This window comes from Micrasema longulum, unplaced genomic scaffold (assembly GCF_059751315.1).
Source record: "Micrasema longulum isolate JH-2025_06_02 unplaced genomic scaffold, ASM5975131v1 h1tg000381l, whole genome shotgun sequence".
NCBI lineage: Eukaryota > Metazoa > Arthropoda > Insecta > Trichoptera > Brachycentridae > Micrasema > Micrasema longulum.
This window is the reverse complement of record NW_028277582.1, coordinates 66,566-86,818: the sequence shown is the minus strand read 5'-3', so window position 1 is coordinate 86,818 and position 20,253 is coordinate 66,566. Positions and strand designations below refer to the sequence as shown.

The 20,253-nt window shown below is 31.1% G+C and overlaps 1 protein-coding gene across 2 annotated transcripts in view; it reads right to left on the bottom strand.

The window, feature by feature from the left end:
* Window positions 1-20,043, bottom strand: part of LOC148282059 (cGMP-dependent 3',5'-cyclic phosphodiesterase-like) — a 33,327-nt gene extending 13,284 nt beyond the window's left edge. Inside the window, exons 1-5 of one of the 2 annotated variants that reach the window (XR_015822190.1) lie at window positions 19,735-20,021; window positions 19,283-19,399; window positions 14,981-15,079; window positions 2,171-2,313; window positions 477-744 (exon numbers count right to left, since the gene is read on the bottom strand). Coding sequence is in view for 1 of the 2 variants with exons in the window: in XM_088225685.1 (XP_088081811.1) it covers window positions 477-744; window positions 2,171-2,313; window positions 14,981-15,079; window positions 19,283-19,399; window positions 19,735-19,881 (774 nt within the window). In the remaining variant the exon portion in view is untranslated. Of the gene's footprint in view, window positions 1-476; window positions 745-2,170; window positions 2,314-14,980; window positions 15,080-19,282; window positions 19,400-19,734 lie in introns of both variants that reach the window. The other variant, XM_088225685.1, reaches the window with a different exon arrangement.
* Window positions 20,044-20,253: the final 210 nt, after the last annotated feature.

Sequence of the window (20,253 nt, the reverse complement as noted above, 5' to 3'; positions counted from 1 at the left end):
CACTAAACTCTGTCACATCCGAAACCACGATGATCAGTATGAGCAAGAAGACATATTGGTACATTAAAATAATTTTTTAGAACGAATAAAATTTTGAAAAATAATATATCAAAAAAAGCAAATGGTTGCTATCTTCTGCAGGGGAGAAACGAGGAGGGAGGGGAGAGTCTGATACTGCGCCGCGCTTCCTTCACTTCTCCCCTGCAGAAAGTAAGCAACCATTTGTTTTTTAGAATATTTTATTTTTAAAACTTTTCTTTGTTCTAAATATTTTTTAAATATGCTAATATGTCTTCTTGCCCATACTGATCATCGTGGTTTCAGATGTGACAGGGTTTAAAGAACACCCTGTATACAGTTATGTACTAACATTTAACAACTGTAATTAATTTATTTTTTTCTAATTCGAGCAGCAGTAGTTTTCAAATTTTTGATAATAATTCTTGTCAATAATATGAGTATCGGTATATACTAACATCTTGCGGGCGCGAGCAGTCATCGTTGTCCACCCCATCGAAGACCTTGGCCACCAGGTCGCCCTGATCGGGGTCGATGAGAAACAGGGAGCAGCGCTGCGCTGAGGTGAGGCAGCGAGCCTCCGCCATGATGCCGCGCAGCAGCTGCTCCAGCTGGTCCAGTTGGGAGAACAGGCGGCGTGCCACCAGCAGCAGACCCTGGCACTGCCGCTTCAGGCGACTCTCCTCCTCCCCGCGGACTGTGTTCATCACCAGCGACAGGCAGAACCTTGATTTTTACATTTTCATTAATTTGTTGTGGTACAAACACTGGCTCCTATAAGTTGTAAATCTTATTCAAGAACATAAAATATATACAGAGAGAAATTGACATAAAACAATTATATTTAGAAATAGTTACAAATGTTATTTATTCATTTGGTCTTAAAATAGTACAAACATTATAATAACATGAATATCCTAATATTAACTTAAATATAATTTTTGAATAAAAAACATTTTTATCATTAATATTTATAAAAGACGAGCTGAACCCGGCAATGCTTTGCTATTGCTAGATTTGAGTATACACTTGTTTATAGATTAAATGAACAAAAATTAAAGTTTGGTATCAATTATTGTATTTAGTTAAAATTACATATGTACACACTCATAAATTGTACAATTTATTCATAAATTACCCACCAATGTGATTGTAGACGAAGATCTAAAACATGAAAAAAATTGTAGTAAACGTGGACACAATACGAGAATATCAGAACAATATCGTACACAACATTTTGAAATGAGACAAGGACAGCTAGACTAATAAACCAGGGATTGAAAGTATATAAACTACCAGACAAAACTAAACAAAAGACTCAGACAACCTTTACAAAATATGTTAAAAATAGAATATGAATTTAAAAAAGAATAATTATTTGTTAAATTAATGTAATCCGTAAGGGTTGATTAATAAATTTCAAATACAAAAAAGAAATAATAACATTTCTATCGAGAAAAGCTTTTTATTTGAAGGTTTGTCTTGTGCGCAATTTCACATGGGGTAGGAAAGTATATTTTGTTTAAGGTTAGTGTTGGTCTCTTGTTTTACTCAATTAATCTGGTCAGTAGATGAGGAAGCTCTGGTGGGTGCTTCGCCCCCCTGAATTTCTTCCTAACAGAGTATTGGCACTATTCTAATCTGCTTTATGTGTAAAATAAATAGCCTCAAAAAGGTTGGGAACCCCTGTCCTAGAAAAATGCTGGGAAAGACAAAGAGAGACCACATTACAAAAAATAATGAAGCACTAGACAGAATCGGTGAAGATCAACGCTTGATAAACAATGTATCGGAAAGACATTTGGATCGGCCATATTTTGCATCATCGGACAGTGAGACCGTTTTTAGGCCATATGTAGCAACCGGCAGCACACATGCTTCATACGCTTTTCTCTTCAGGCTGATGGGTATTTTCTGTTTTTTTAGAATGTAGATAATTTTTCAAAACGCTGCCCAACTTAATATAATTCGTCTTTCAATCTCTGCTGTCTGGTTTTCTCGACCTAGTCAGATGTTATGTCCTAAAATTAGTTTGTGTATGTTGTATCTACTAGCTACATTTGACATAAGAACACTGGTCTAAATCGAATGCATAATAAGATTTTTACTATAATACTTCTTGAAATTAATAGAATGAACAAATCCAACTTACCGAAAAACTTCTTCAACATATGAGATGGCCCGCTGTTGATATTCGATTCCACAATCTAAGCCCAGAAGTCCAACTATGAGGACAATCTTTCCCGCATTATTTCTTACTGGCACCATCAATACTACGTCAGGCTTGGTCCCTACCTAGAAACAATGTAAAATTTTAGTATATACCTGCATTTTAAAATTCGGGTTTTGTAATCAGTTTCTAAACCATATATCAAACATTGACCATTTTCAGTTTGTTTACTATCAAAGCAGTAAAGTTTAGCAAATTTTTGATCATTTTTGAAAATAGTTGATGTATCAAAAAATATAATTAGAATTTTAAGCGTAGACTCTGATCCAAATCATCGTAAAAAGGAATGAAGAATTGATCCCATCAATTCTTCTCTTTTTTGAAAATCCAATCTTTCAACCAAAATTCCAATCAATATTCTAATGTCATCTTTAAAAGGGGCACTGGATAGGCACACCAACCACAATAATGTATCTCAATGATTCGTGTTGTATAGAAGTAAGATGATCAGTTTTATGACTCTTGCGCCAGTCGAGGGATTAAAGAATATACTCAAATACACCTACATAGTTATTTATTTACATATAAAGAATCATTTTCATAAAAAAACAGTAATAGACTCACGTATTCCTAGTAAACAAATTAATTAAGCTATTATCAAAAGAATCAATAATGAGTAATGCTCAGTAATGAATAGGCTGCGGCATGTATTCCGAGTGGCATAATTAACTAAATTACTATTCACCTTAACGAGTATCATATTGACTCAATGTACCAACATAACATTCAACCAATTAAAATGTATACTATACTTAATGTGTTTTCCAATTCCTATGGGAATCCTACATTAAGTTTAATGGCTTTATTCCTAATTGACAATAAGAACTTCAAATTGAAAATATTTATATTTTTAATATTTTTATCTTTATATGTGTAAACATGCGACATCGAGTTCGTGTACCCGAATAATTAATTTGGTATTTCCCACAAAACAAAGAAATATACCTTACAGACTAATCATAAAAATAGTTAGAGATTATTATTTTCTAGACCTTCAGCTTTTTTACCTTCAAATAATTGTAAATGAAAGTATCTTAATAGGGTAGTTTCACAAATCGGGAAAAACATTGAAAATATATTAAAAGCTGATTTTTACAATTCTAATGATATGTTCTCCAGGCATGGTTCGTCTGTGGACAGTCTCCATCCCTCTGGAACGGTCTTGTGCTGTTCTGTAGGCATTTCCCAAGAGGATAGTTTTCTCCGAACCATCCCTCTGGAAATATGTCCAAAGAACTGCAGGATTCTTTTCTCGCACGTGGATTTTAGTATTTCTCTTGTCCAGTTCCTCAGGAGTATAGATGTATTTGTACATCTAATGCAGTGCTTCCCAAAGTAGTCCTTACGGACCGCCAGGGATCCCCGGGATCATCCAAGGGGTCCGTGGAAAATTAAAATTGATTCGGGGGACCCTGAACAATTCAGGGGGTCCGCGCAAGGTTTCATTAGAGCAGTAAATAAAATCTAAAGGAATGCTTTAAATGTGAGATTATTGGCTCAACTATGTTTGGACAATGATGATGACTATAATCGTTTACATGAGTAAATAAAAATACGATAAATAAAAAATATTTTTTTTAAAAATTGGCTTAGTTTTATGGTCTATTAACAAAAAAATAAATATTTAAAAACCACTGAACTTCCTCATTCTGGATTCACTGGCAGAGCAAATTATAAGCAAATCAATCAGATTTGAATGTTAGCAAAAATATTAAAATATAAATATTGGAATACGAGAGTTTGTATATTTGTATACTGAACTTGTTCAAAAGAGTATTCAGTGACTTTTGAAATAAAAATAAAAGAATGACGTCCAAAAATACTGTCTGACAACAATGTCTGTAATAATTATTGGTTTACAACTAATATATTTTGTAAATAGAGTCAAATGTCTAATAGGCTTATTAACAATGAACTATAGTCAAACTTGGTTATTACGAGGAAGATGAGACCGACTGAATTAGCTCATACCAGAGAAAGGTTTATTTTTAATTCAATCGCCGTTGTATATTCTCACAAGTAAATATGTATACATATAATTCATACAGATAATAATAAATGCTTACAAACATGCCACTTTCTAAATTTAAAAATGCAGATAAATAAACATTCTTATTTTTCCACAATGTTATTTTTCGCACCACATAATTTTAAAAAAATAAGCGCCACTTTTTCACAAATTGAGAGACACTTGATCTTGTTAGTAGACACATTTATAATTCAATGGTTGGTTTTTAACTGATCTGACATCACCCACTAGTAATTTTTATTATGTATTGACCTTAGAACATTTAAAAAAAAACTGAAAAAAACATTACAAAAATCCCCAAAACAAGGATGTCATTCATAAACAACAAAATAAGTTGTAAACTGTAATGTGGTGTCGAGCCAGTACTAACTGAGTTCACAAAACTAGGATTTTTTAGATGCAACTTCAACCGTATGTGTTCATTTTTTAATGTTGTCGGTGAAAACACAAATTACGTACTTAGACACTTATGCCATGCATGTAATCCGATTCCGACGCCCAGCAGCATCAGTCCTAAATCAGCCGCCCTTTTGGATATTATTAGTTAGGTTTTTATTTCGAAAATTATGTTTTTAAACAGTTGAAGAGATTTTGCTCAAGAGTTGACAATATTTTTGTTCAGTATGTCTGAAAAGTAGCTCATTATTTATTTATTTACATACATAAGTTTATTGTACATTATTTGAGACATAAGTCCCAACTCCATGGGACTAAAAGTCCTGTGTTGAGATGGGACTAGCAATTAGTTGACACAGACACATGATTATATCACTGCAAATATAGGATCAGAAACATAATTTTTTTTTTTTTTTTTAATACATATATATATATATATATATATAGCACATCAATATGGTAAACAGTAAACTCAAACATTTGGAAAATCATCAAGGAGTTTCCTACTCAAATCGCTCCCACTAAGGAAAATCCAGTCCTTAACTACTTTCTTGAACATAGTTTTTATCCTTGAGAGCTTAAAACGCTCTTCCAAAATATTGAACACTCTCGGTGCGATAATTGAGAGATGTCTCTGAGCAAAAGTCATACGGGTTCTGGGTATGACATAATTCATGCTCTGGGAAAACCTCGTATGGACATTTTGCTGAGTATTGTTAGACCAGAAGGTGTAAGTGCTTCTTTTAGGTACAATTGTCTCATATCCAGCACCTTCGTGTATAGGAACAACTGTTCTGACGGGTATGTTGGAGGGCGCCGGAATATTATTCTCAATAATAATTTCTGTGAAATTATGAGAGGCTTTAAATAGATGCCGCACAACCCCCCCCCCCCCCCCAGCCAGCTATAAAAGTCAATAAATTTATTGAGAAAAACTAAAATGTCAACTAATGTTTCCTCATTACATCCAAGATTACGCTATTTCCATGATCGTTATAACCAAGTTCGACTGTATTTTATTATAAAACTTATGTTCATAATCTTTTAATTACATTTAATTGAGAATCTAATAAAGGTGATTTAAATTATTTATTTTTAAAATTATTTTAGTTAATAAAACTGAGAATAGTATTTTATGAAGACTACGAGTATGGACTAGTAAATGAATAATACAAAATTACATGAAATTAATATTACAAAGCAAACGCATAACATTTGCCTTGGTACAATCTCACATCAACTTAAATATTGACTAAGTAAATATGTGCCTTTTAAAGCATAATTAGCATTCGTGACTAGGTACTGGAACTAATGTATAGCTGCTTTAAAAACCAATACAGATAAATAATAATTACTTGTTTTGAAGTGTACATTAAAAGGGGGTATCGGCTTAGGGTATTATGCTAAATTATTGTAAATTGCGTAAACATAAAGCATGACAGAAAAATTCTACATGGTATTAACTTAAGATCTACCTAGTTGGATTACAGATGTATTAAATATTTATGTAATTACACATTTGAAGATTTATACGTTACTAAACTATAAATATTTCACATAAGTATATATATATTGTAAAGCATATTTTATAGGAAAAAAGTTAAAAAGAGAAAACGAATAAATAAATACATATAAGAATGTAATATAAAATAGGAGTCAATTTACTATATTCATAAAAAAAATTAATAAAAAAACTGCTGTTTTCAAATTATAAACACGGGTTCACGATTTACCTAATTTAAATTTGCGTAGAAAAACACATTTATAATATTATATCTTAGGTACAATTTATCTTAAATCCATTTTGGAAACAATTTTTACTAGAAACGCTTAACAATATTTTGAGTTTGTCCAAATTTTTGTAGACAAGGATTGGATTCAACTCCCTAGGAGCTGTTAACATTAAAATATTACAACAGAGAGGGAAAAGATTTTAGAGAAGGTAATATAGAAGTCTAGGAATCTACAGGGCTTATGACCTTTGATTGGCTGGTTTAAGTAGCCACTGTGTAACATTTACCACTCTGCCCATATTTGAACATCTATATTCCTTCAATTCTTTCATCTGTTGATGTTAATGAAGTTAAAGAGCTGAGAGAAGCAATTTCAATTTCAATTCAATTTATTTATTTTATAAACGTTAATGTACATTACAAAAAAGTTCAATGCATACATAAAACGAAAAAATTCATACTAAAATTTAAATATACAAAAATGGTAAAATAAAAATACCCAGCAATTATAGAGAAAGAACGCTATCCTCTCTGAACTTTTTTCACTAATATGAAAGATGTCAATATCCGAAGAGATACGGTTGAGTGAAGACATTGCTCTTCCTACTGGCTTTCCTAATGACAGGTCGTAAGCCCTGTAGATGCCTAGACTTCTATATTACCTTCTCTAAAATGTTCTTCATCTCTGTTGTAATATGTTAATAGAAATACTTAAGTTTAGTATGAATTTCTTACTGGGGATATAATATGATATAACATGTGACATGAATCAATTAATATTATTGTAAATTTCTTACAGTATTATTATATTTAAAATACTATCCTTATGTTTCCCGCTTATTTATGTATTTAGGAATATTTTTAGCATTGAATTAAGAATAGTCCAAAAACCGCATACGCTAGGATACTACTGCTAGGATCTTAAAGAAACAGGATGGTATCACATTTCATGTGTAATTATCAAACGAATGTTTAAGTAGCAAATGCGGTACTTAAAAATTGAACTATTTTTCCATCTGTCAGGTTGTCGAAGAAACAAAATGGAAATTTCGTTAGTGTTGCCAGGGTAGTAATTTTTTTACCCTACTTTGCTCATCTAATGCAAGAACTAATGAAAATTAGACATCGAATTAAACAACGCCGTGGGGGACATTTGAACGACATTATCTTTAAAACATCAAATATTATTTAACATGATATGAAAATATCCGTTTTATGTAAAATAAAATTAGTTTTATATTTTAAGTTCAAAGTTCATAAATTCAATTATTCTTATTAAATGACCCTTTACTTATCTACTATGTTGTGTCAATCTATGTTTCCGTGTGCACAATAAAATTTTAGAGAAATTAACAGATTGCGTTTGGAAGGAGGCGGGAATAGGATTCAGGAAAGAAAATGGGAATTTAAAAAATACAAAGAAAAACTAATGGAGGTAAAGGTTCTAAGAATATGTAATAATTTTTCAGGCATCATACTATATGAAAACAAAAAATTACACAACATTGATATTAGATTAATGAAATAAAAAAATAATTTGAAAAAACACATTTACAAGACACTAAAGAATATATTATATTGGAGAATAGATAAAATATGAATATCGCCATGTAATTTTATTCACTAGTCAATCACTTTGACGAATAGCTACATATTTTCACTACACAAAAATGCATCCGGTAAAGCATAATTTTCGATCAGTCACATATTTGTATCATGCTTCATCAAATTAAAGATAAAAATCTGCAAATTTAGTTCAAACCGTATTTTACATTTCGTTATCATTTATGATACGAAATATTTATTACATCTATTTACAATGAGGAAGTTCAGTAGTTTTTTATTATTTTTTAATAGACTATCGAACTCGTTATGATTTTTTCAATTTTAAGTTTTGCAATTTTAAAATTAGTCCGGCCGTGATGTCACTAGTTGTCGTCGGTGAGTTATCGTCGGCCTCCGGGGTGTAGTGGTCAAGACGCTTGACTCACGCACGGAAGGTTCCGGGTTCGATTCCCGGTGAGAACACAAAAAAATTGAAAATGTGATTTTTCTCAAGCCTGGTTGTTCTGTAATGTAATTCACCACTGTAATTAGGCATCCTGGCCTGTTGTGGTGCAAAAAAAAAAAAAAAAAAAAAAAAAAAAAAAAAAAAAAAAAAAATGAAAAAAAAAAAAAAATGAAATGAAATCGTGACATTTAAAAAGAGAACCCCATTCCGATGAAAACATCCTAAACTCATCTCGGAAACTCATTCTAGGAAATACATCAAAACACATAATAGATTAGCTATTCTAAACAGCTGTTCACTAGAAATTTTGATTAAAAACGTATTATTATTAGCATATTACAAAAAAAAGAAGAACATTTTAGAGAAGGTAAAGCATCTACAAGGCTTATGACTTGTCATAGATGCCTAGACTTCTATATTACCTTCTCTAAAATGTTCTTCATCTCTTTTGTAATATGTTAATAAAAGCAGCTCCCCGGGGAGTTGAATCCAGTCCTTGTCTAAAAAAATTTGGACAAACTTAAAATATTGTTGATAAATTCACCTGGTCCATGAAGAAGTATAGAAATTGAATAAATGAAATTTTCAGGCGTCGCCTAGTATGTAGTTGAAATAATTCAATTAGATGAATCTCACCCGCATAAATAAAGGTTTCGGCTCTTTAATTTCACAAACATCAACAGATGAAAGAATTGAAGGAATATAGAAGTTCAAATATGGGCAGAATGGTAAATGTTACACAGTGTGTAAAGTGGCCACTTAAATCAGCCAATGACAGGTCATAAGCCCTGTAGATGCCTCGACTTCTATATTACCTTCTCTAAAATCTTTTCCCTCTATGTTGTAATATGTTAATATTAACAGCTCCTAGGGAGTCGAATCCGGTCATTGTTTACAAAAATTTGGACAAACTCAAAACATTGTTTATTGTTATTAGTTTTTAAGTACATTTTGGAGAAACTTTGCAGTACAATTAAATGCTCTAATTTTTACTGCATGTAAGAAGACGTTTTTTATATCCAATTTCCCATAGCACTAAACTTTTTCTTTATTTCTAAATTTAACAAAAAAATTATTAAGGAGCGTATCATTTGAAATAATAAGTGTACAAATTGAATCTACAAATTAGTCTCGAAAATGTTTCATTTACTAATTAAGTATGTATTTATTTTACTTGAATACACCATCGGTTAAGTCCTTTGGCTTAGTGGTACAATAAGATAGAAATCTATAAATAATTGATAACAAGCTGATATTCACATAGAGTGGAATTATTACAAGGCATATTGTGTCATGTGTGTATCTATTCATTTCTACATGCGGTGGATAAGTAACAGGTAGCAGGTAGCAGGTAGCAGGTAGCAGGTAGCAAATGGAGAGATAGATAAGAATATGTGAGACAAGGACTGGCGTTACTATCCTTACTAATCCCAGTCGGTTAGCAGATAAGGGATTGTGTACTCATCGGGAAATCGTTTGAGATAAATGTCACACGGCTATCTGATATGATAAAGCGACCAAATAACCATAACTTACCCTCCTTTTATGCAAATACGAGAGCAATCTACTTTACTTTTTTCTAAAAGACTTTTCGGAAAAATCAAATTGATATACAAGAACTTTATTCCTCCTCTACTCTTTTCCTTAGGAGACATAAAGTCTGTTTTTTGCCATTCTTGTTAGCATGTTAATTCTTCAAATTATACATTAGTGAAAAAATTTTAATAATGCGCACGCTTACACACACCTGTACACTTACTCTCACACAAATACACACAACACACCTGTACACTTATACTTTATACAGATACTAACAAACACACCCTTTTACATATTGTATATTATATTAACATATTACAACAGAGATGAAGAACATTTAAGAGAAGGTAATATAGAAGTCTAGGCATCTACAGGGCTTATGACCTGTCAATGGCTGGTTTAAGTGGCCACTTTACATACTGTGTAACATTCACCATTCTGCCCATATTTGAACATCTATATTCCTTCAATTCTTTTATCTGTTGATGTTTTTGAAGTTAAAGAGATGAAACCTTTATTTATGCGGGTGAGATTCATCTAATTGAATTATTTCACATACATACTAGGCAACGCCTGAAAATTTTATTTTTTCAATTTCCATACTTCTTCATGGACCAGGTGGATTTATCAACAATATTTTGAGTTTGTCCAAGTTTTTGTAGACAAGGACTGGATTCAACTCCCCGGGGAGCTGTTTATATTAACATATTACAACAGAGATAAAGAACATTTAAGAGAAGGTAATATAGAAGTCTAGGCATCTACAGAGCTTATGACAGGTCAATGGTTGGTTTAAGTGGCCACTTTACACACTGAGTAACACTCACCATTCTGCCCATATTTGAACATCTATATTCCTTCAATTCTTTCATCTGTTGATGTTTGTGAAGTTAAAGAGCTGAAACCTTTATTTATGCGGGTGAGATTCATCTACGTACGCACCCATTAAAAAATGTACCATAATTTAATATGTATAATTTTTATTTAGAAACTTTGCTGGTCTCTCTTTAAGCCTTATCTTTATTAGGTAATTTAATCATTGTTGACAGGATGTTTCTGTAAAATAAAAAAATAAAAAACCGCATTGGTAATATCATCCATTTTGAGACCAGAGCCAAAAAAACTTCTTCCAAAACATGGTGTATTTAACTTGACAGCAAAATATATTAAAATAACACAATATCAAGAAAAATATGCCTACAAAAAATCAATAGTAGATTCTCTTCTGTGAGATTTAAATAAAACAAAATAAGGTGCAAACTGAAAATCTTTCAAATTCATGAAATACAAATCCAGTCTTTTGTCTATGAACATTTGGACAAACTCAAATATTGTAATGAAACCAACTGGTCCAAGAAGAAGTTTAAAAATTGAAAAATTGTTTTCAGGCGTTGCCTAGTATGTGAAATAATTCAGTCAGATGAATCTCTTCACAACAATAAAGGTTTCAGCTCTTTAACTTCACTAAAATCAACAGATGGAAGAATTGAAGAAATATGGATGTTCAAACATAGGCAAAATGGTGAATGTTACACAGTGTGTAAAGTGGCCACTTAAACCAGCCAATGACAGGTCATAAGCCCTGTAAATGCCTTGACTTCCATATTCCCTTATTTAAGGTATTCTCCATCCCTGTTGTAATTTGTTAATAAACATATTCATTCTATCATAAATGATTACATCTTATAATTTAACATTCTCTATAATATGTCAAATAAATTAATTTTCTGGGTAAAAAATATAAACATACTTTTCAAATCGAGATAAAAAAAACAATTGATGTATCAAAGTTGTAACCAAATAGTATGATAATCAACATTGATAAATCAGCTATTACGATAACAACAAAACAAAAGCATGAAATGTAATATAACAAAGTGATGAAGCGGCTAGATAATGGGATAGAGGGCCAGAGACTTAGCCAATACTACACTTTATTATAAACACAAACATTGCATAAGCCGCGCGGAACATTTACTGAATGAATAAACACTTCAGATACTAACTAAATTTACACATACAGCACGTTCAATGGGGTGTTCACTATCTTAAAACCATATGGATGCTCCAATTTATTCTATGGATATTTTTGTAATTAAATATATTAACAAAAGATAATTATAGGTTCAGTATTTGAAATTAATTACTATTACTTGAAAAATATTTTAACACTTTGAGTACCTGCCGAATACACATAGAATTTACTCCGTGACCGGCCCCTTTTTGAGAAATTTCATGCCTTGTGAAGGGTTTCTTAAAAGTGTCATAATTATGAAAATACTGATTTACATCAATTGAAACTTCTCATATATATTTGAAAAAATTTAATAAGTCATTTTTGTGTGATAGTTTTGCCAACATTGCTACATTGCATTGCAATGTTCGCACATAAACAGGTCTCACTCCTTTTTTTGTGCTTTGTATCCCGGAGCCGTGTAAACACGTGATTATAATAACCACACGTTGTGTCTCGGTCCCGTGTTTTCACGTGGTTTACCAGCAACGAAAAAGTACTAATAAAAGTCACTAGATATCAATAAAATGCATTTCTTTAGACAGCTGGTAAACCACGTGAAAACACGGGACCAGGACACAACCCGTGTTTACACGGCTCCGGGATACAAAGTGTTAAACAAATGTAGGACTTTAGTGAAATAATATCAATGGTAAAAAGGCTAAAAGATGCCACAAAGGGCAACATCGCCCGCTAAGAAAAGTAGCATGGATGATTAGCCTAGAGAGAGGAGACTACACTAACGGAGATATGGAGTCAATGCTAAAAATTTCAAGTCTACAAAAACATAGAAATAACATTGACAGCATATTTATGTTTTTTTTACTAAATGGCTTAATTGAGGAACCATTGTTACTGGAACAAGTGACATTCAATGTTTCAATCGGCCGATTGCGAAATGATAATGTGTTGTTCCTTGATCAGCACAGCACAAACCATGGCTTGCATGCACCAATGTCCCGATTGTGGCGCATTGTAAACTCGAGACAAGATCTGGACTTTTTTGGTGTAAGTCTTTCAAGATTGAAACAATCACTAAGATAAACCAGATCTTGTCTCGAGGAAGTAATTATTATTTAATATTTGTCCTAGCATTATTTTTCTTAAGTTGTGTTTTATTTCCATTGTACCTGTATATATTACATAGAAATATATTTCCCATTGTTAAATGGACTTAATATGTCCGTAAATAAATAAGTGTAATTTGCAGGAGAATCAAAAGGTTTTTAAAAAAATAAAATGACCATAACATTTTTTCTTTTGAACAAATTCCAAAATAATGTTAAACAGGTTTAATGTAAAATTATTAAGGCCAAGTAAGGAAAATATTTAAAAAACAGATTTTAATGTAAACCATTCGATGTAGACAATTCCTAAAAATAAGTCAAATTTTGTGTATTGTATATCCGTTGATTTTATCGTACAAAATGGTTTCTGATGTGAATGCCAAAATTTACATCCTATATCCATAGGTGTCGGCTTATACGACGCGGTTTAAAATTCAGAGAAAAGTGGTATTTACTATTACTCAATTTCGGCTATAGTGGCACATTAGTCACATAACCTTTTTACTATCAAAATATATTTTTTTAAATAAATATTTGCATTCTTATGATTTACCCAAATATTTCATTTTGAGGGCCATTTTCAACGAGTTGTAAATAACTCACTATTAGAAAATGGGAATCGAGTTGGGGTAGAGTGGGATTCGAACCACGGACCTTTGATCCGTGAGTCCGAGACACTAGCCACAGGACCACAACCCGATGATTGTCCCCGTCGAGGAAAAAATTACCAACTACAAAATAGGGTATTAGTAGCAAACTTAAAAATCTCCACCAAAAACGGAAAATTAGTTATTTATGCCAAAATAAACTCTACATAAAAACCTACTCGCCTTAGTAATAGCGTAATTCAAAATCGTCTCTAAATTTTTTACCCGGGGCTTTGCTCGCGTGGTATTAAGGAGAAATTAGTTAGGTAATGAATTAGTTTTGCCGTTCAGCAATAAGTGTTTTTTCAATGGAATGATATATTTTTTCCGGACAAAAAGTAGCTTGTATCGATTGTCGGTCCTCCGACTATTGCTATGAAAAAAAAAAACATCCGTGAGTCTATGGCGACATCGCATCGTTATTCTGTTCACAAATCCAAAATCCTACAAAACTACAAAATCAAAACGAAAAACAAACCAATCTAATCATAGATAAAGCAAGTCAATTATAGAAAATCAAATAATTGATTTCAAAATTATTCTATTTGACATCCCACGCCTACTCATTTTCAAATAATGTTGCTCATTTGTCGCGTTGGGGAAACAAGGTTCTATGTAGATTCATATTTTTTTTGAGACATGAGTGTTTGAAATGAAGACATTAATTTTTTTGATATTTTTTATTAATATTGTCTTATTGATGATAATTAAGGGTTGATTTCGTTTTTCCTTAAAATTTTGATGCAGATAGAACTGATATTTAAAGATAAATATAATAAAAGTTCAATAGAATCTTGTTTCCTCAACGCGACGCATTGTTGATGTATTTTTAACACTGTACTTAATTCGGGATGAAAAATATAAACAAACAAACAGTAACCTTTTTTACTCCTCACCTCTCCTATGCACTTTTACATTTATGATAATAAAGTATGGATTCAAAGCATTCAATGAAATAATTAAAGCATTCAATGAAATAATAATAGATGAAATATAAAAAACCCTTAAATTCTTCTGATCTCACAAATTGTATATAAAGTGAGTAAGGGAAATGATTATCTATTACATATTATGACAGAAAAAACCCATTTGGTTTTTGTGCTATAATTAAGTCACAATAATTATATCAGATAAAAAACCTAATTGACTTTTTTATTTACGTAACATCCTTTAAAAGACATTTCGATGCAATGTTTCTTTTTATTTGATATCGTTTTAACAAGATGTTTGGAACTATTGCAATTATTTTTTAGTGTTATTATGTAAAAGGTTTAAAAAGAACAAAATTTTCCTTACCTGTTGCATCTGTTCTAAGAAATCTGCATCTAGATCAGTTAACTTCATTTGATATGATTCATTCTTGTTAACAACATCAGTCACAATATCATCAGTTGCCTAAAAATATCACGATAATAAGTGAACAGAATAATATATGCAAAGAAACTTATTTCAACAATTTTATAATGTAATATTAATTTTGCATAAATAAATCAATAATCTACGCAATTTATATTTTACGAATATCAATAATATTTTGAGTAAGTTTGAATAAAATGTAGATAGCCAAAACAGGTACTCCGCATGCATGGGTTTAAAAATCAATATTGCAAAAAACCATGTACTGTGTAACACTTCATGCTTTGATGCCCAAAATCCCCTGACTCTGTCAAACCAAGTCGTCGAAGGGTCGAGAGTTTCAAATATCTGGGAGTAAATGTTATGAAATTGGCAGCTTTCAAAAAGGACTGAGAGTGCGGCTAGGAATAGCAGTCACCACATTCAATAGTATGAAGGCCGTCTAGAGATCGGATATTTACTCAGTGAAAACCAAATGCCGCCTATATAACGTCTGCATAACACCTATTCTCCTCTACGGATGCGAATCGTCGCACCTCATTAGGGCCCAAAGCAGCAAAATTCTGAGTTTTGACAATAGGAACCTTGGGTGTGCGGTGGTTTGACTTTGTGAGGAATGAAGTAATAAGAGAAAGTCTAGTCATTTACAGGGCTTATGACCTTTGATTGGCTGGTTTAAGTAGCCACTGAGTAACATTCACCATTTTGCTGATGTTTGAACATCCATATTTGTTCAATTCTTTTATCTGTTGATTTTAGTGAGGTAAAATGCACTTTTTTACTCTGAAATTTCAACCAAAAATTGGGGTGCGTCGTATGGTCTGATGCATCTTATTGTCGAAAACATTTTTTTTTTTCAAAAAATAGATAGATAAATTTTGGAATGACTTGGAAGTGGGATGACGTTTGTTTAAATTGTGAATTTTTTTGTTTTTTCATAAAACACATTTCCATTCAAATTCGAAAACAAATCGTATAGAGGAAGTCGAGGCAACAGTTCGTCTCAATCAATAACTAATAATATTTTCAATTTATTTATTTTTTTACCTATTCGACTAACTACACAATTGTTTAAACATGTTTCAGGTTTTCGAAATGGGGAAAAGAAAATTATGGTCACCCAGTTCGTATAAATTGTAACAATAATGATATTTTGTCTTTTGGCAACTACCAAATATTATTTATTCATTTACCTACAGTATAATATTTTATTTACTGAATACTCTACATATATATATATATGAACCACAACAGGCCAGGAGGTCCAATCACAGTGGTGAATTATATCACAGAACACCCAGGCTTGAGAAAAATTGCATTTAATTTTTGTGTTCTTACTGAGAATCGAACCCGAAACCTTCCGTGTGCGAGTGAAATGTCTTGACCACTATACCACGGAGGCCGCCTAGCCGCCGTTATGCATATATTTTTATTAAAAAATATATTATTTGCCAAAAAACCTCGTAAAATGTATTCCTCGGCACGGGATTTCTTAGAGAGGAATACATTATAACCAAATCATGTATATTTTTCATCAATGAATTACTTAATGAATTATAAAAAATTAAGGTAGAATCTACCTTGTTCAAAAATATTTATTTATACATTCAAACTTCTTGCTTTGTCGTTATTTTTTAAAATGTCGGTTATTTAAATAAATAAAAAAATTGGTTTGTGATTTCATATGTTTAAAAAATATTCATCTTTGCACGTCCAATAAAGTCAAATTTACTCCATGCAATTCTGCCAGTGTTTGTCCCAAGCTTCCCAACGTTGAGTCATACTTGGCCAGAGCGAAAAAGTATGCACGTTAAATACCTAAAGCGCTTAGTCTGTTTAGGTAGTATCGCGGTCTTAAGGATTCGAGCCAGTATTATCCAACAAGATGACTTATTCTCAATAATAGTCTTTTTATGTTTTGAATTTTTAAAATTAAATTATTATGAAATCTATTTTTAGCATTATTCCCGATTTGTAAAAATGTCATATTTATTGACTTGAAAATATATTTTTTATAACTTTTTATCAACCTCAATTTATTGTATTGATGAACGCCAAATAAAAAATCTACTTAAATTATTTTTAAACTATGTATTCATGTACAAACAATACATTCATAATATTATAGTATATTCACATATTTGAAAATATATATTTTTTTTTAATGATTCTTTTTTGAAAAACTCAATATTATTATACCTATTTACTAATTTACTTCAATCAGTTGACCTTAATTTTCATAATAGATAAGTCATTGGTAATTGGTACTTTTCTTGGTAACTTTTAATTAGGTGGAATGTGTAAAATTTAAATAATATAATCCAGAATAACTGGGAAATAAATTACAAGAGAAACATGATTATTTCTCACCACTACCCCAGAAAATTTCGATAATCATTTAATTACAGATGTGTTGCTACGTGAAGTTCCAAAGTTACAGTCAGTAAAATAGGAAATAGTGTGACGGACATCGAGTTAAATGGATTAAATATCTTGACACAGTTATCTCTCCTTAAATTTACCTTTGTCACTATAAATGATGAGATAATAATAATTCCACTATATAATACTTACTGTCAGCAACGTATGACTCATATTATAATATACGTAAATGTAATATTACTGACTTTGCTCAGATCACAAATGAATTAATCATCGCTTTTATCTAAGCCTCTTTTTAATTATTTCCTGTCTTAATCAATACTCCGAGATAGATGGAGAACTTTATAAAAAAGGGATGTAAAGATTAGGCATTTACATGGCTTATGACTTATGAGCCACGTGGCTTTTAAAAAATCTATCTTATATGAAAATATTGTATACAAATTTGATTTAAGAGACCCCCTCACTAGGATAACCTGTTCTAAGGAGGACTGTACAATTTAAGTGATCACATTGCAGACTGTAAAATCTACAATTATGTGTGTACATTCATATTTCTTGAATTCTTTTATTGATTTTTGTGATGTAAAAAAGCTAAATGATAAGTCGTAAGTCCTTTAAATGCACTGTTTTTCATACCTGTGCATAATATATTTTTTACTTTTTCTTGTATTTGGAGTATTCTTACAAACATTTTTTGTCAAACTAATCACTTAAACCACCCAATGACAAGGCATAACCCCTGACAAGTCATAACCTAGACTTCCATATCCCCTTCACTATGAGATAGTCAATCTCTGTAGTAATACCTATCAATACATAATAAACACAAGAAAAAATAAATTAAAATCGAAGGATTGGTAACTAAAAATATTCAAAAAATGAGATGTCTTCATAAATGGCATCAAATAATATTTTAATTTTATTTAAAAAGTAAATAAAAATATTTCAAAAGTATTATATAAACACAAAAAATAATGTTTTGCAGCTGAGAGTTTTATTTGAATTTTTGATTTGGGATGAGCTTTTAACTTTAAAAGTGCAATATGTATATCACAACTCGTAAAATGTAGTTACCAACTTGTACCAGAAACCTGACGACATAAAAATCTAAATTTTATTGTGTTTCCAAATAATATCCAACACAAGATTAAATTAAAATCCAATAGAGTTTAAATATGTGCAAATAGGGTGTATGATAGACTAGCCATTTTATTTTTTTGTTGAAAGAGTGAAAATTGTTAGTATTTTAATAAAATTTGGACAAACTTAAAATATTGTTGATTAAACCAACTGGTTCAAGATGAAGTATACAACTTGAGAAATATCTTCAGTCATTTCCTAGCAGCTGAAAAAATTTCAGTCAGATGAATCTCACCCACATTAATAAAGATCTCAGCTCTTTTACTTCACAAAAGTCAACAGATAGAAAGTTTGAGAAAATATGAATATTCAAATATAGGCAGAATGGTGAGTATAAAGTGACCACTTAAACCAGCCAATGACGAGTCATAAGCCCCGTAAATGCCTAGACTTCCATATTTCCTTTTCTTAAACTTTCTCCATCTCTGTTGTAATGTGTAAATATTTTATTAAATGGAAAAAATCATCACAATGAAAAAATATTTTGTGGAGTCTTCAGGCAAGAATCCATTTTTTTTTCTTAATTTTAAAAACGAATCTTTGTTTTATTTTATGATTTATCGCAGTATTTCTATTTGGATGCCATTTTCAGTTAGTCGTAAATATTCACATTAGATAAAATAGGATTCAAGCTGTGGTAATAATTATTAACAGAATGATTTATCAAGAAGCGTTTGCATTAGATATTTGTAATAATGAATTTTTTTATATACATACCGATAGTCTAAGAGGCTTTTCGAGGGCTTTATCCCCAATAACTTGGATGATGGCTTCCTCTGCAGCATCCAGTAATGTCATGAGGAAGCATGTTTTGGCACCCGTCTCATTTTGCAGCTACATTCATAGAATAAACACGAAAAATTCGATTTCCAAATTTGCACTTAAAAAAAGTATAATGTTGGATGTCAGAATGGAATAATATAAAATTATGTAGACTTTAAAAAATATAAATACAAATATATATATGTATGTATAGGAAAATGTACAATACTTATGCACTGAAAGATGATCATTTTAAAATCAGAACAAATATAATTATTGTGTTATTTTTCTGTTTACACTTAATATTTTTTATTTAAATTAAAAATGTTTTTAAGAGGTTTTCAAAAAATTGGAGACACTATTAGATATATATTTTTTTATAAAAGAGAAAATATTAGTTTTATTACATAAATATTTATTTTCCTTTGTAAATCGGATGAATTCTTTTCCACCAGAGAACTGCATAATTCTAGGATTTTTCCTGGATCACTAACTTCGAGATGTTTGCTAAATGGGAAATGTTTTTCACTAGTAACCACAGAAGCGTCATCCATATTTTTGCAATTCTAATCATCCAAATCATACGAATTATGAAGGTTTCCAGGCCTCACTGACCCAGTTATGATCAAACACTTCGCACATTTCGCAGTTTTCACAGAATTTTCACAACTGCTGTCATTCCCAATGTTTACTTGTTTTTTATTTTTAAATACTTTATAGCCCATTAATTCTTTCATTTAAATTACTTTGATTACGGGGTATGTTGTATGAGTATTTCGTTTTTTTTTAAATATATTCCGCGCGATATTTGAACTCTTGTACACAATTCTGCTTAAAAAATACTTAGATCGAGAAAATTAACATCTGAAATGATATGGAATCTTAAAATTCAATCTTGTAAAAAATGGGGAAAACTATTTTTATTT